At 38.8% G+C, this 17,900-nt stretch overlaps 1 protein-coding gene across 1 annotated transcript in view; it reads left to right on the forward strand.

The window, feature by feature from the left end:
* Positions 1-17,900, forward strand: part of nol4la (nucleolar protein 4-like a) — an 86,871-nt gene that overhangs the window by 23,641 nt on the left and 45,330 nt on the right. The window contains exon 2 of the mRNA XM_056463669.1: positions 13,265-13,417. Within this exon, the coding sequence (XP_056319644.1) occupies positions 13,265-13,417 (153 nt within the window). The remainder of the gene's footprint in view (positions 1-13,264; positions 13,418-17,900) is intronic.

The following is a 17,900-nucleotide window of genomic DNA, read 5'->3' on the forward strand; positions in this document are numbered from 1 at the left end:
TGACAATTCACAGCGCTTCTTTAAAATGATGAGAGGATGATGAAACTGTGCACTTTCAGGCCCAGAACGCAGCATCTCACACACGCCAGTTCAGCTCTACAGCGGTTTAATGATTAAACACACACTCTGTTGCTCCACGATGGGAACAAACAGTCAGCTCAACCTGTGAATCAAAACACTGGGCTTTTGTGCTTTGAGGAAGAGCGAGTGAGCTAGTGTGTTGTTCACCTGATCAGGGTTAATATCTGAAGCAATCTGAAACATTCACTGTGTGAGTCATACTACAGTATACGCTTTCACAATTGGCTACTGTTAATCGGATTAGGAACAGTCTGCTTTTTTCCAATATAACATTTTTGCAACCAAGCTTTTGTAATATTTATTATCTGTTTATTTTTAAGCACTGCGGAATAATTGATTCTGATTGCTCGATTGCTGCATTCTACAAATGTTTGTGACCGCTAAACTGTGTAATGCATCATTAGCATTAAAACATTCATTCATTCATTTTCCTTCGGCTTAGTCCCCTATTTATCAGGGGTCACCACAGCAGAATGTACCACCAACTATTCCAGCGTATGTTTTATGTGGCAGATGCCCTTCCAGCCGCATCCCAGCACTGGGAAACTCCCATACACTCTATCATTCACACACACACATACTCTACAGCCAATTTAGTTCATCCAATTTACCTATAGTTTTCCAGTGATGGGTTGCAGCTGGAAGGGCATCCGCTGCATAAAACATATACTGGATAAGTTGGCGGTTCATTCTGCTGTGGTGACCCCTGATTAATAAAGAGACTAAGCTGAAAAGAAAATGAATTTACCTAAACTGCATGTCTTTGGACTGTGGGGGAAACCGGAGCACCTGGAGGAAACCCACGTGAACAACATGCAAACTCAACACAGAAATGCCAACTGGCCCTGCCTGGACTCGAAGCAGCGACCTTCTTGCTGTGGGGTGGCAATGCTAACCACTGAGCCATAGTGCATAAAGCATTTGCAAATAAAGTACTGTTTCCATCCAAAATTGCCACTTCCTGATAAACTGGTGCCAAATATAAAAAAGTAAATTGGAAATTGCTACATTAGGAGAAGCCACCGTGGGCCTTTTTTCTTGTATAATAAAATTCTTGCGCCTTAGAATATGAAACACAATAGGCATGCAGTGGCTTTTGAATGTGCAAAACCGCTCTTCAGTTCTAGGAAGTAATGGCTTTGGCTAAGGGGTTTTAGAATGACCAAAACAACTTAGAATATCCATTAATGCTGTCTCACTGCACCTCCTCAGATCACATGATCTGATAAAGCAAAATTCCATGACTTTTTTGATGAGCATGCAGGAATTTATTTGGTAAATATGTTTCCACTGTAGTTTTTGAACACTTTTTTCCAGATAAAACATTTATCCTACTCGTTTGTTATCTGCATTTTAAAAACGTATGTGCTAGGCATGGGCCGGTATAAGATTCTGATAGTATGATAACCTTGGATAAAAATATCACGGTTTCACGGTATTGCAATTACTGTTTTAAAATATATTCTTTTTTTAAATGTCTGGGTTTTTTCTGCTTTGAAAACAATGTATTTTATTTTGAGAAACTTTTAAAATATTTTGGGACAGTAAACATGTCAGGCTAATTTATTAAAATAAATCATCGACTTCTGTTGTGTTCATTAGTTTCAAAAACACAGATTTTAAAACGGCATCTTTTTATATGTTTTTTGCTGGAGATACTGTTGTCCTAAAATAGCTTTACATAAAAAGCTTACACATACTGTAGGAACGGAATAGCTGAACATTTTGGTGGTTTTAAAACCTTGACTTTTCTAAACTGCGGTATACCTTGAAAACAGTTTTGTCCCATGCCTAGTGTGTGCATCTTGCCATTTTCATCATTCCAAATAAGTGAATGAAAACATGACTATTATATCAGTCAACTGATTTTCTAATTGGTCAAAGATGAAAACTGTGCCATAATTTACTTCAGGCGACTGGCCATGATACAGAACTTGCTATTTTTTGGTTGTATTTTGGTCAGAATGTTCTCCAGTCTTGCATACAACCCTAAGTAGTTTTCCAAAATATAATTTGTGTGTAAATATTAGAAGTCTGTTAGCAGGATGCATTTATATGCTTGTGCCTTAAAACAGGAGAAGTAAGGTACCATCTCTACCATCTAGTGCAGTGGTTCCCAAAGTGAGGGTCGCTTGGTGATTTTCAAAAATCTCATATATGTTATTAAACTATTAGAATTACCATACTTTATGCATGACCTACAGAAGTTAAAAATAGTATTCAATAGTTTCTTTAAAAACAAAATAGAAATAAAAGGCCATCAGACTTTAAATTTTTTTTTCCATTGGATTGTGACCCCTGGGGTTATTACGCTAGATTAACGACACAGCAATAGCGTTAGTTGCAGCAGATAAATTTTACGATCTCCAAGTGGTGATCTTCAAAATAACCCAAAATTCTCAGTCTTGCACTGTAAACATTGTGCCCACCAGTCTCATAATATGAGGTTACTATTGAAATAATCAAATGAATAATGACTATAAAAATGATATGGTTGTTAGACTGATGCACTTTTTTTGTGTTGTCAATATGCTCGTGTTTATATAGTATTGGTGTGTATGCACCGTAGTGTGCAATATTTGTATGTTTGTAACTACATCCGAGAATAGTGGGGGGTCACGAGTCACTGGGATTGATATTTTGGAGGTTGCGGGCTGAAAAATTTGTGAACCCCTGACCTACTGGACTGGAGTTATATCAGTTAAAAATTGAGGTTTCGTAAATACACATTAAAATATCTAATAAATAAACAGTATATTTCACTCAGCAGTCTCTTTTCTGGCATAACTGGAGTACCCTAATGTACAGCTCCTCAGTCATTACCGCAAAACAAAGCACTTCAGGGAAATACCAGATCCCCTGTTTTACCCTGCCATTTATTTTGTGATTTACTTGTGGTTTGTTGTTTTTATTGCACACTCAGTGATTCAACGGGCTGTACACAAATCTGTCCCATATTTGGATACATACATATATATTTGGGTACAGTATGGCGTCACTGTGTGTCAGGTTTGGCCCAAGTTAGGCCTTGGGTAGAGCTGAGCAGATCGCCCTGATCCTGCTGGCCTACTTTAGTCACCCACACACTGGTGTCCCAGACTGCGATGTGCCCTCAGATTGGGGAAATGGGTGGGGGGTGTAGAGGAAATGTTTGTGTCTGTGAGTGCATGTGTGAAAGCAACCGGAATGGAGCAGTCAAGCTGAGATGGCGATGTTTGTAGGACAGAGAGAGTCAAACACACACCGAGTCCTTCCCCCACGGCTATAGCCGAGGCTTTCTTCTCAAAGGTATTGAAGGAGCCTGCGTCTGGTGTCCTAGAGGGAGCATTTCTGGAGTATTCTTTGGTAGACGGAAAGCAGGGGTGTTTGTGCATAGGTGTGGTGCTGTCACCTCATGACTGAGATCATGACAGCTAGGCTGCCGCATGTTTGACTGATCATAGCATATTAAGAGTGATAATTATGACGACAAGAGGGAACGCATGCACGAGCAGGATGGCTGGAGAGGGCCGGATTAAATCGAGCCCGCTCTGTGCGCTGGTTTTAGTTGCCATGGCAACCTTCATTACCTGGCACTTGGGAAAGGGGGAGCGAGAGAAAGAGGGAGAGAAGGAAGATGGAGCGGGACAGGAGAAAAAAAAGGAATGGAGAGCAGCAGAGAAAGAGAAAAAAGGAAGATGTCTTGGGGAAAAGGTGATGGTGAAAGGAAAACTGGAGAAAAGAGGAAAAAAATGTTAGCTCCTCAGGGAATCAAAGTAGAAATATGCAGTTAAAGAATGACAGAGAGAGAGAAATAAAAGAAGAGGAAGGAGAATGATTGCTACTTCCTTTTTTACACCACACCTGCTGTTGTGTGTACAAAAACAGGCACTACAAACTAACTTTGTTTGTGCCAGTTAAAGAATCTGGAAACCAGGATAGATGTTTCAGATTTTAGTGACATAAAAAAACAGATTTGTTTAAATAATAATAAGCAAAATAATATGTAGTTACATTCCACTTATACACACTTAATTAAAAGTAAGCTAACAGTAAATAAATGCTCCAAAATGTAAATCTAAAGACAGCTTAGCAGAGTTGCTCAGGCAATGGTGTGATTATGGGGTGGGGCCATCTATGTTTGTCCAATGAAAGACAGTAGTGTGTTCTGGAAACCTGTTTGGAAACAAAAGCTTTTGCAATTTCGTTCGTCCCCCCACATTTGGAATTCACACATTAGCATTATTAGCATTACATTAGCATTATTGTTGATAGATGCATATTAAACAGTCTGTCAAGGTAAGGTTTAGAATAGTTTTATTTTTTAATGTGCTAAAAAAAATCTCAAATATGGGATGTAACAGTTGAGGGGTTAAAAGAAGTAAAATAAGTTACACGTACATGAGAAAAAGACATGTCATTCTGAAGTAGAGCGGAGAAAGAAGTAATGAGAGAAAAAAGGTGTGAAAGCAACAAAGAACAGGTGACAGCGTGGCCTGTGTGGGACTGGGGGAATGAAAAGGTTGTCGTAGCGATCAGAGTTCCGGCAGGTGTCACATGACCCGCTGCCCTCCACACCTGCACGAGAGCGCTGCCAGTTGCCATAGCGACAGGGTCAGCTTTATGGAAAGCAGGGTTGAAGGTGGTGATGGTGGGAGGTGGGGCTGGTCGTGTGTGTGTGTGTGGTGAAGAAAGCAGTTATTTTTAAAATGCTGCAGGAAAGTGTTTAAAAACCACAGTGTTTCTCTCTCACACACAGATCTTAACAGTGGAGACGTTCTGTAAGAGACCCCTTGAGCTGTGGAGGACTTAATATTAGATTCAGATCAATGGACGTCTGAATAATACACTACACAAAGAGACTCTCTTAACCTTACACATAGCCACCATAACCCAAGGGCAGTACTCGTACAGCCCTGTAGCTCAGCACTGTTTAAGGAACTGAGATCAGCATAAATGTGGAGAATACGACTCAAATAATGTATGAGCTGTAAAGAACTGTGCCCATAAAGATGCCAGTCTGTGGACTGGTGCATGCAGAGTTCAGCTGGTTGCTGTGTCATTGCTGCTGTCAGAGGCCTTTGAGCCTGTCAGAGCGACTCTTACTCTTTCTCCAAACCAGACTGCAGTTTTCTGGTCTACAAACACAGACAGAATTGCTTCCTAGCTGTCTGAGCCCAACCTGGACAAGAGAAAGCCTATAATGGCTTTCATCTGAGGGAAATTAATTGGTTACAACTTTCAACGACTTGCGAGCTGCTTCACAAGAGACAAACAATCATCAACTAAACAGTGCTCAGCTCATTAAATATTCATGAGCTTTGTACAGTCCCAAACTTTACATACTGTTAAGTGGCAGTGTTTGAGGGAACAAATGCAACAGGAGTGAAAAAGAAAATGTGTTATTAGCTTTTCTACATTGCTGTTATTTGCCCAATCAGTGTTACTGACCTCATGAATACGCAAATAAGAACATTAACCCAAATGTACAGTAGGAAATCTTGAAACATGAATGCTGTAAAAACTATTTGCAGTGATTGTGAAAAGTGGGAGAATAGAGCTGGTGAATCTGGTCCATCAGAACCATCAAACTAGTAACAAGAATCCCATACTGGTTCCAGCATGTAAAAGATACCTTTTACCTCAATTCTGATTTAATTATTTATAAATTTTAGATTTTTTTTATTATTTAAATGTAACTAAGATACATTTGAATGTGAATTTGTCATTCATAAGAAAGTCTTTAGATCCTTTCACTTGAGAAAAGTGTAAACAAAATGTCTCAGCCTGGCCACTGTCATCTTTTGAGTTTGGAGCCTGAGTTTGCGTAGGAAAATCCAGCACAAAATCCCAAAACCAATTGCAAGCACATAATCGTGACACCACATCATTCTTATATTATTAAAATACTTACTTAAAACATACACTACCTGACAAAATTCTTATCATCAATTCCAGTTGTAAGAGCAACAAATAATAACTTGACTTCTAGTTGTTCATTTGGAAAAGTGGCAGAAGGTAGACATTTTCAGATGAATCATCTGTCGAATGGCATCTCAATCATCACAAATACTGCAGAAGGCCTATCGGAACCAGCATGGACCCAAGATTCTCACAGAAATCAGTCAAGTTTGGTGAAAGGAAAAATTATGGTTTGGGGTTACATTTAGTATGGGGGCGTGCGAGAGATGTGCAGAGTGGATGGCAACATCAACAGCCTGAGGTATCAAGATATTTATGCTGCCCATTACATTACAAACCACATGGAGAGGACAAATTCTTCAGCAGGATAGCGCTCATTCTCATCCTTCAGCCTCCACATTAAAGTTCCTGAAAGCAAAGAAGGTCAAGGTGCTCCAGGATTGGCCAGTACAGTCTCCAGACATGAACATTATTGAGCCTGTCTGGGGTAAGATGAATAAGGGAGGCACTGAAGATGAATCTAAAGCATCTTGATGAACTCTGGAGCTCCTGCAACTCTTTGTCTTTCCAGATTATTTTATTTGAGTCATTACAGAGATGTATGGATGCAGTCATCCAAGCTCATGGGAGTCATACACAATATTCTTTCTTTTTCCACTGCAGCATGACTTTATATTCTATACTGTACATTATTTCTGTTAAGTGAGAAGACTTTTGTCAAAGCAAAGTTAGACCTTACTGTCCTAATTAAATAATTAAAAATCAAGGCATGATCATATTTTATTTTGGTAAAGTAAGCATAATCTAGAGGCCTTTGCCTTTTATATAAGACACTTCTGATTCTAAATGATCAACTAGAAGTCAAGTTATAATTCGTTGTTTCTAAAACTTGGTAAGGCGACAATACTTTTGTCAGGTAGTGTATAAGAGTAACACCTGAACAGGCATCAGTGTAAAAACGTCATTACTAATTGTTAATGAGGACAACCAACAATGATTTAAACAATATTGAAAAAAACACAACAATCTGAAGATAAATGTCATTTTTATTGTGGCTCGCATCCCTTTATTCTACATAGATTGGGCGGGGTTTATACCTTTTACCGCATCCAGTCACCAAGGTACGATTCAAATGGCGTAGCAACCAGGGGGCACAGGGGGGATCCGTCCCCCTCACTTTTAGAGACAGACCACTTAGAAACAGGTGATTAATAATTATATGAACGTATGATCTCATATAGCCGTCCCCCCACTTTTAAAATGTCTGCTACGCCCCTGATTCAAATAGTTTGGCCTCACATTTCAGGATGCCTGAGGTACACTTGGTCCTGATCTAAAGCTGCTGTCACATTTAATTTGGACACTGAATTACAGCTGCAACAGTTGTAATCATATCATGTCACATTCTGCGGCATCATTTATTTATTTATTTTTATTTTATTTTTTATTTTTTTTTTATTTGTTTATTAAACTTTTCAGATATAACATAGTATTTTTACAGAGAAATTTAAACAAATATTATTCCCACCCCTACCCTCTGCATAACATAAGTTGAAATTACATTTATCATAAAAAAATAAATAAATAAATAAATAAAAAAATAAATTAAAAAAATTAAAAAAAAAAAAAATGATTACTCATGATAACAACAAAATAATAATCAAATAAATAGAAACAGTTTAGTAAATAAAATGAATACATTATAAAGAATAAAAATTAAATAAATAAATAACTCAAAATTATATTAAAAAATGAGTCCTCGGATATTTATAAAGTACCTAGTCATGTGATATGCTCAGAAAAAAAAAGTCTAAATGGATCCCATGTTTCAGAAAAGGCCCTAGTATTGCCATTTATTGTAAACCTAATTTTTTCCAAGTGGATGAAGCTCATTGCGTCCCGCAACCAGCTGTCAAAACTCGGAGGGAATCTTTGTTTCCATAATAACAGAATACAACGTCTTGCTAACAGTGTCAAAAATGCAAGGGCATTTGCAGTACGGCTTGATAACCCTACTAAATTCTGGGAAAGTCCAAAAAGTGCAATAAGAGGGCATGGTTCGATGTGTATCTTTGTCACAGAAGAGAAACACTTGAAAATTGATAGCCAAAAAGAAGTGATTGATGGGCACAGCCAAAACATATGTATTAAGTCTGCAGGTGCTTGATTACAGCGGTCACATATAGGATCCACGTCTTGAGTTATTTTTGCCAATCTCACTTTTGTCCAGTATATACGATTAACAAATTTTAATTGGATGAGGCTATGTCGTGCGCAGATAGAGGAGGTATGAATGCGGGACAGAATCTGGTCCCACGTATCATCCTCAAATGTAAGATTGAGGTCTGACTCCCATTGTTGTTTAATAAAGAAAAGAGAGGTAGTAGAAAAAGAGGAGATCAGCCTGTATAAAGTAGACAGTATACCTTTTTTATCTAAGGGTACTTCAAAAATTTGGTCAAGTTGAGATTTTGGTGGAAGGTTCGGAAAATCTGGATATGAGTTTTTAACAAAGTTTCTAATTTGTAAGTATCTGAAGAAATGAGTGCTAGGAAGAGAAAATTTTTGTATTAATTGTGAAAAGCTGGGAAAAATATTATCAATATAAATATCATTGACAGTGGATATTCCTGCTCTCTGCCAAATATTAAATGCTTTATCGTTAAGTGATGGGGGAAATGCAGGGTTATGGTTAATAGGTAATACCAAGGGAAGACGTTGAAGACCGAAATGATTCCGAAGTTGAGACCATATTCGTAATGAGTGTCGGACAATGCAGTTTCCAAAGGGACATCGTGAGATGGCGGTGAGGGGACCACAAAGTAATGCGGCCGGAGAGGCTGGTGAACAAGACCCTACCTCTATACTGACCCAAGCCGGAGTCCAGTCACAGAGCCCGAAGTGGCTCTGAAACCAGAAAAGTGTGGGATGTATGTTTGCAGCCCAGTAGTAATGTAAAAAATTAGGAAGAGCAAGCCCACCTTCAAGCTTCGGTTTCTGCAGTACTTCTCTTCGTATTCTGGCCGGTTTTTTATTCCAAATAAAGGAAGAAATATGTTGATTTAAAATCTTAAAAAATGATTTGGGTATGAAAGTGGGAACGCACTGGAATAAATAAAGGAATCTGGGTAAAACATTCATCTTCACTGTGTTTACTCGACCAGTCAGTGACAGAGGGAGAACTGACCATCGTATGAAGTCTTCCTGAATTCGCAGGAGAAGCGCAGTGAAATTAGCTTTAAAAAGTTCTGTGTATTTACGAGTAATTGTTATGCCTAAGTATTTAAAACTATGAGTGGCCACTTTGAGCATTGAAATACTTGGGGGTAATTTAGAAGTAGGAAAATTTATCGGATATATCTCACTTTTATTTATATTTAATTTATAGCCAGAGAAAAGACTAAAAGATTTTATAATTCTAAGGGCTTCGGGTAAAGAAACATCCGGGTTTGACATGTAAAGTAACACATCATCAGCATATAGTGAGATTTTGTGGTCTGTGCCAGCTCTCCCAATGCCTTGTATGGTCTGCTCAGTACGAATGGCAATCGCCAAAGGCTCGATTGCCAATGCAAAAAGCAGTGGTGAAAGCGGGCAGCCCTGTCTTGTACCTCTTTTCAAAGGAAAGTTTGAGGAAGCTATCCGGTTTACGCAAACTGAGGATGTTGGAGAAGAATATAAAAGTTTAATCCAGGATATGAACTTATTACCAAAGCCAAATTTCTGTAATACATAAAATAAGTAATCCCATTCCACGCGGTCGAAGGCTTTCTCTGCGTCGAGCAAGAGAAGAGCCTCCGGTTGTTGAGAATCAGAAGTATAAATTATATTTAATAATCTTCTTATGTTGTGTGACAATAATCTATTTTTAATAAAACCTGTTTGATCGTCGTGTATAATTGTAGTTAAAACAGATTCCAAGCGCTTTTGCAAGCATTTTAGCTAGAATTTTTATATCTACATTTAAGAGACTAATGGGCCGGTAAGATCCACATTCAAGTGGGTCTTTGTCTTTTTTTAAAATCAAAGAGATACTGGAGTGTCGAAGGGTTGGAGGTAGGCAGCCCTTATCAAAGGAGTCTACAAGCATATTTAAAAAAGGCGTTTTAATTGTTTGAGAAAACTTTTTAAAGAATTCTGCAGGGAATCCATCGGGTCCAGGACTCTTACCATTTTGCATATTCTGAATAGCTAGAGTTATTTCTTCAGAAGAAAAAGGCAATTCTAATTCTTCTCTCATCGTGTCTGATATAGTAGGTATGGACAGCTGTTCAAAAAAACTCTCCATAAGGAATCCCGAGGTTGGGGGTTCTGAATTGTATAGCTTAGCATAATAATCTTTAAAATGAGCAGAAATATCTACAGGATTGATAATCAAATCACCAGCAGGGGAGCGGATCTGAGAGATTAAATTTTGAGCCGATTTTTCTTTTAATTGAAATGCAAGAAGTTTATTTGGCTTTTCCCCATATTCAAAAGACTTTTGTTTAGACTTAAGCAGTAACTTCTCAGCTTGGTGAGTTGATAATATATTAAAATCAGACTGCAGTTTCAGTCTCTCTTTATATATACCAGGATCTGGAGAGATTGCATAGGTCGAATCAAGCTGAAGGATTTTGATGGACAGTTCTTCTAAATTCTTTCGTCGTTGACGGTTTATATAGGCTGAGTGAGAGATGACTTGCCCTCGCATATAGGCCTTCAGGGCTTCCCAAATCATAGATGGTGAGGTCTCTGGCACTGTATTTATGTCCAAGAAAGTATCTAAGTGAGTTTGTAATATATTACAAAACTCTTTATCAGACAGAAAAAGGGGGTTAAATCTCCAACTTCCAGAATGTAGCATCTTATTCTGAAATCTGATAGACAGTGTAAGTGGGGCGTGGTCTGATATAACAATACTGTTATATGAACAGTCCTTCACATTAGATAGCCACTTCTTGTCTAAAAAAAAATAATCAATGCGGGAGTAACTGTGATGGACATGTGAAAAGAAAGAATACTGTCGTGCTGAAGGGTTAAAAAAGCGCCATACATCGACTTGACCGCAAGTGTTTAGGAGCAACTTAAGTTTAGTAGCCATTTTAGAAGATTGAATAGGTTTTATGGAAGAGCGATCCTGTAAGGTGTTCAGAGTACAATTAAAATCACCTCCCATAATAAGACAGTGTGTATTCAAATCAGGAAGTAAAGAAAATATTTTCTGGGCAAAGTGTTCATCGTCATAGTTCGGTGCATATATATTGGCCAGTGTAACAGGTGCGCCATATAGAACACCTGAAACAATTACATATCTTCCCCCAGGATCAGTTAAAATATCTGAAGGGGAAAACTGAACACATTTGTTTAAAATAATTGCTACCCCTCTGGATTTACTGTTGAATTTGGTGTGATATACTTGTCCAACCCATTTCTTACACAACCTGTTATGATTTAAGTTTTTTAAGTGAGTTTCTTGTAGAAAACCAATATGGGTATCTAAGTGTTCCAGATGTGACAGAACCTTATTACATTTTATTATACTATTTAACCCTTTAACATTCCAACTGGTGAAACGGACGCATGAGCTTCCTTGCTTAATATTACTGGTCATAGGTTATACGACTGGCAATAGATGCAAAAAAATTGGCCGAGTAAAAAGACATGGGATAGCAACTTCTGAGTTTGGCATGTGAAATACTGATAATAGGAAGAAAAAAAAAGGCAAATAAAAAAATTGAGAAAATAAATAAATAAAAGAGAAAAAAAAAAAAAAAAAAAAAAAACACCCTCCCTTGCATGTTTGAATAAACATTCCCCATTAACACACAACAACAATCTCTCCGTCGAACATTTCGGAGAGAGCTCCGTAATACATTACCAAAAAATAAAAGTAAGGAACCTCATGTGAGATGTAATATTACCATATGTTGTAGGATAACGACTTCGGGGTGCCTGGATAATAAGTATAACACAAAAAGTCAATAGTCCGGTATCATGCACCCATTTTGTGACAAGTCCACATTAGTCTTATAGACGTATTTTCTATAAAGTGTCACTCACGTATTAACAAAAGAGAAAGATCCTCCGTCGGTGGTCAGCTATGTATCCGAGTCCGCTGCGTGCATCTCCTTGGACTGTTGAGGTTTAATCGTTGTAGCAAAAAAGAGAGCGCAGCGCCAGGTGTATCGAAACTGCGCGTTTCTCCGTTGAATGAAAGGATGAGTTTGCAGGGATACACCATTCTGAATTTAACCCCCGCGGCGTGTAGGTCTGTCTTAACAGACTTGAACTGGTCTCGCCGTTTCTTGAGATCCGCGGAAAAGTCAGGGAAAATCAAAACTTTTGATTCTTTGTAACGCAGTTCTCCGTGTTCCCGTGCCAGACGTAATATCTCCTCCCTTGTTTGGAAGCGAAGAAAGCGCACAATCATTGGTCTTGGAGGTGCGCCAGGCCGCGGTTTGGTAGCGAGAGACCGGTGTGCCCGTTCAATCTCTGGCGCTGTAGATATCTTATCTCCAAAAAGTTCTGTGAAAAACGTTGCCATAAAATGAGAGGGCTTAGACGTTTCCATATTCTCCGGGATACCCAAAATGCGAAGGTTGTTACGCCGCGAGCGGTTTTCCAGGTCGTCCGCTTTAGCTTTCAATTCCTCGTTGTCCTTTTCTAGTGACTGGCATTTACGCTCCAGTGCGCCGAGCCTTTCGTCCACGCTGTTCAGCGATGTTTCAATGTCTGCGATCTTGGTGCTATGACAGGAAATGGTGGCCTGAAGGGTAGCTGTAGAGGCGCGTATTTCAGCGAGGAATTCTGTTCTCAACTCAGTTATTTCCTGACGTATAGTTGTAATGAGCAACTCTTTTAAAACAGCTGGCGTTAAATCTGAAGAAAGCGCAGCCATTTTGGCGTCGTCATCAGTTTCAGCAGGACCAGGAGAAACACGCTTGGTTTTAGGCATCGTAATAATGAGAACTGGTTCTAGCTAGATTTGAAAGGATCTTTACCTTTGCGGACGTCACTTTTAGTCTTTAAAAGCTCAGAGTGTCCCTTTTTACTGCCTAAATTAAATCGAATTTACGGAGCGGCTCCCGTACACGTCTCACTCTCCTAACTGCATACCGGAAGTCCATTTATTTATTTTTGATCAAAACATCAGATCTGTATCTAAATTAGGATTACAAGTAGAGGTGGCCCATTTCAGAATCAAAACAATCAGATTCCACATGGATTATTCTCAACCTAGCTTCTCAATGTTGACCTTTCATTTTTTTTTCATGATCACCTTTTCTCTCTGTGTCTGCAGTGTTCAGACGGAGGGACGGCCCAGGACAGCTCTTTGAAGAGGGTTGCTGTGGTGGAGGATTTTTTTGATATCATCTATGCCATGCACGTCGAGATGGGGGCGGATCCCGGTAGAGCACCCAAACACGCCGGACAGAAAAAGACCTATAAGGCGGTGAGACAACCAAAAACAAGTCCAAACACACAGAAATGAAACTCAGGCTATAAAAAAATGATGTGCTCTGCTTCATGTTGAGCAATGTGTAAAACTGCTCTCACTCTATTTCTTCTAATAACCACACAGGCAACTCGAAAATAGAACATCTAAATAACTGTAATGAGTGGAGGCTGTTGCTGAGGTAACGGCAGCCATTTTGAAACACCTGTCGCACTGTTAAACCATTATAGAATGTAAAGGAACAAGGAGTCTTAACTACCACATTCTGAAGATGTACTCTTTGGCTTTTTAATGCAGCAACAGCAATTGCACTTATACATACTAGTGATGCATTTGCCAGCTTTTTCCGACTCGCGCCCACCCACGTTTGTGAAAAACAAACCAACGCAATCTAAAATCTTTTTAAACCTGAACTCGTCTGACCTACCGATGTAAGTCAACATCACTACCTCTCAAGCTGTCAAACATGACAAGACCCAAGTGACAAGTATTGCATCATGGGACTTATATAAAACTGCCTGACTTGCCAAGCCCAGAGGAAAATTGTATTGCTCAGAGTTTGCCCTTTCGTGACTCAGTACTTCTGTAGTTTCAGTAGGCCTGCACGATTAATTGTGATATGGCTTAGTGCGATTATCAAAACTCAATGGCTACATTGCAGCTCAGTTCACAGCAAATGCTACTTAATACAAACTCATCTCAGCATGTGCTGAACATGCACCAGTCATCTTTCTAAATGTGTAATGAGAAGAGTTTACAACTGTCTACGGAATGCTTTAAGGTCACCCTGTAGTTTTTCATTTTTCAAAATTTAAAAACTGAAGTTTTTTCAATACTTTCAGGTTCCTTTTTAGTGTAATGTTGCTCTTTGAGCATGAAAATTATCTGCAGTAGGGCTGCACGATATTGGAAAAATCTAGCATTATTAAATAGCAATATTTTTTTAAATTTTGGATATATATTGCGATATGAATACAGTTTCACCAGATGACTTAATGGGCCCTATCATACACCCAGCACAAGAAGTTGCAAGGTGTGTTTGGTGCGATTTGTTGCTATTTTCAGACCAGCGCAAACCTAACTTTCACATTTTGCACCATGTTGTTTAAATAGCAGATTCATTTGTGCCCCTTTGTGGACTTATGGGTGTGCTGGTCTAAAAAAAGATGCGTTAAGACGCATTGTTGGCGCATTGCTATTTTGAAGAACTGAAATAGACTGCGCCACTGACCAACTGAAAGCAGGTCTGAAAGCAAGTCCATCGCAGAGTGTGTTAGTTATGCGCCTTTGTGAGTTCATACACTTACACACTGCTTAAGATACACAGGATGAACAGCAATACACAAATATCTTTACATATGAAAAAACTAAGCATCAAAATTTTACAAAAATTATTATTTTCTACATAAATATAAAAACCACTACCTCCATGAGTCATTTCGGGGGGCTTTTTCAGTTTATTTATGAGAATTTGCGTTTGTATAATGTTATTATTATTACTAGTAGTATTTGTATTATTTATTATATGCATATTTACATTTGCTTAAATAAAAACAAGTTTAGATTTGTCCACCTGTCGGGTTTTGGAGATGTATGCATCACCATATGGGACATAAGAATAGGATGTGTGTTTGGATACAGCTTTTTTGACCACAATTCATTATTATTGTTCATTTATTAGTTTGCTGGAAATTAGAACTGAATTTAGAAAAAAAAAAATTTTGCGCTTAACAAATTAAATTAAATATGTAGTCTAATGAATGTCTTCAGTGGAGTGCGTACAACACTGTTTCTTTTTCCACGAAAGTAAAAGAGTAAAGAGTTAAAGTAAAGAGAAAGTAAAGAGGCCAAATAGAGGAGGCTCGTTCTTTATCCCCGCATGGCAGATGGTTTGTTTAACTGTTTTCTCGCTAGTGAAGCATTCATTTTTTCCACTTACGAATTCTGCCATGTACATGGCAAATGTGCCATGGCGCGACACAACTGACTCTTAAAGGGAATGGGAGATGAGACTTTGATTGGATTAATGCATGTTATGCTCAAAACACACCCATTACTCATTAAGAGAATAAGCACAAACCTGTTAGACCTTGCGCCAGGGGGAAGAGCGTATTTTTCCGTCCTTTAAATAGCAAAAGTGGATTCGGACACACCCTTAATGCTTTTGTGCCATGTGCGTTAGACTTTGCACCTGGATCATTAAAACAGGGTCCTATATCTCTATTTGAAAAGAACTTAAATTGTTAGATCAATCAGGATGATTCTGCAGTCGGAATACATCCATAAAATCTAGTAAACATTCCTTTTTGGGGTCCCCCGACACATTTTCGTTGTGGTCTGCTATTTGCGGTGCATTTCTGTATTTGCATGTGTTGTGAGTATTTTCATGCTTAACAATCTAAAAATACAATCAAGAAAAAGATATAATGGAAAAAGTGTTTTATTGTTTCCCGAGTCTAACAGTATTCAAGTACAGTAACTGAATGATAAAAATAAAAATAATTCAATAAATTTAATCATTGTTAAAGTCACAAATGGTACAGTTTCTTATGCCTGAATGCTTTTAAGATCATTATACAATCACAGGCATCAAAAACACATGCAGATGATGAATTATAATACAAACTTAACATCGCATGTCCTGCGACGTGGGCACAGACTTCACTCCAAAGGAAGTCATTTTCTATTTCAATAAGCATTGTATCTAAACTCCCTGAAATGCTTTGATTGAAATCCTCTGTTTTCATCAAGGAATGTACAAGTCACAATAACAGGAATTTAAATGAAATAATTGACTGCCCTTCAGCTGTTTACATTCAAAGACATAACCAAAAGGATGTAAATGTCTAGTGTGCTTCTAGCAACATAGGCTCATTCTGAAAACGGAGCCATATACGTTTCTGGAGATTGTCAATTATGTAGCCAGAAGTATGTGTGGCTGCATTTCATTTTTAAAAAGAGGCGGTATGACTGCATTTCTTTTCGCGTTTACCAATCAGTCAATTAGTGCCTTTGAAAATAATATTGGTTGGGTTTAGGGAAGTAGGAGGGTGGGTCAGTCGATCGGTCAGTCATTAGCCGCGTTTCCACTATCGCGCCTAAAGCGAGCGAGCCAGGGCAAGCCAAGGCCAGTCGCGTTTCCACTATCACTTCCGGGGCGTAATCGGGCCAAAGCGGGGCTTCCTTGGGGCCAGCGTCCGGCCTTTTTCGGCCCGCCGAATACCTTGGGCCAAGGAGGGCCAACTGGGGCTTCGGGGCAGGGTTACGTACAAAGGCGGAGTTTTCCTGTCAGGTAAAGGGGAGACAAGATGTTTTCTTCCCATACATTTGTTTTGCTATGGCGCTTGATCAACTCACTAAGAAAAATCTGTGTTCGAAGTAAATGCCGCCGAACTCGAATGTCCTTATCCAGGGATCGCTGTCTGGCCTTACACCAACAGACCACAAACAGTAAAAAAGCAATCGCTTCGGTGTTCTCCATCTTCCAGCTCTCGTAGTTCTGCCAGGTTGTGTTTGTGGTTATAATTTGAGTTTTTTGTTCCCGGTGAAGTGGGCGGGTTGTGTGACATTTGATTCGGGGGACGTTCTGGGGGCGGTGTTTGCGTGACGCGCTGCGAGCAACTAGCCCGACAATGGAAACGCGACATGATTTCGGCCTTATTTCTCAACCTCCCGGGCTATTGGCCCGGCCTGGCCCGATTAAAGCCCTGGCTCGCACTGGCCCGATAGTGGAAATGCGGCTATTCAGTCAATCAAACAGTTGACAGCGGCCTCTGGTGGATTTATGCGAGAACAGCAGGCAAGAATGGCACTCGCGAGAGAAATTTGAGATCTGAAAGAGCATACACAGTAATCTCTAGTGGATTCGCAATAACAAAAACTGCAAAAAACTTAGCTCCTGGGATGTATTTGGTGCTCTCCAGAAATGTATATATAGAGGTACGTTTTCAGAATGAGCCTGAGTTGGCTTCTAGTGTGCTTTTGACATAACCTTGTATTGTATGTGCAGCTGACGTGAAAGACAACTTAATATTACTTAGTAACATTAATAAAACTTAACATTAATAGTAATATTACTTAATATTAAACTTAATATTCACCCAATGCATGGTCTTGAATCTGAGAAAAAAAAATCACTATTAGACCCCTCAAAATCAATGTAACCCTTCAATTTTTTTGTTAATTAGTTTTCCTTAATTTCCTTAGGTGTAATAAATGTACAGTAGACAAAATGAGAACTGTTGATACCAGACTGTAGCACTAGAAACTGTATAGACAGGGTTGCTCAGATAGTTTGACGAAAGTAAATATAATCTTGTTTATACTGAAATCTGGGGCTTTAAAAACCAACAGTTTGGGACTGGCATCATTTCTGAAATGTGTACATAATTTCAGGAGAATAATAAGAGAAGAAAACAACTTAAATTGTCCTCTTTTTAAAAATATGATTATAATATATATTGCATAATACTAAATACAT

Source organism: Danio aesculapii, chromosome 8 (genome assembly GCF_903798145.1).
Source record: "Danio aesculapii chromosome 8, fDanAes4.1, whole genome shotgun sequence".
In the NCBI taxonomy this organism is placed as follows: domain Eukaryota; kingdom Metazoa; phylum Chordata; class Actinopteri; order Cypriniformes; family Danionidae; genus Danio; species Danio aesculapii.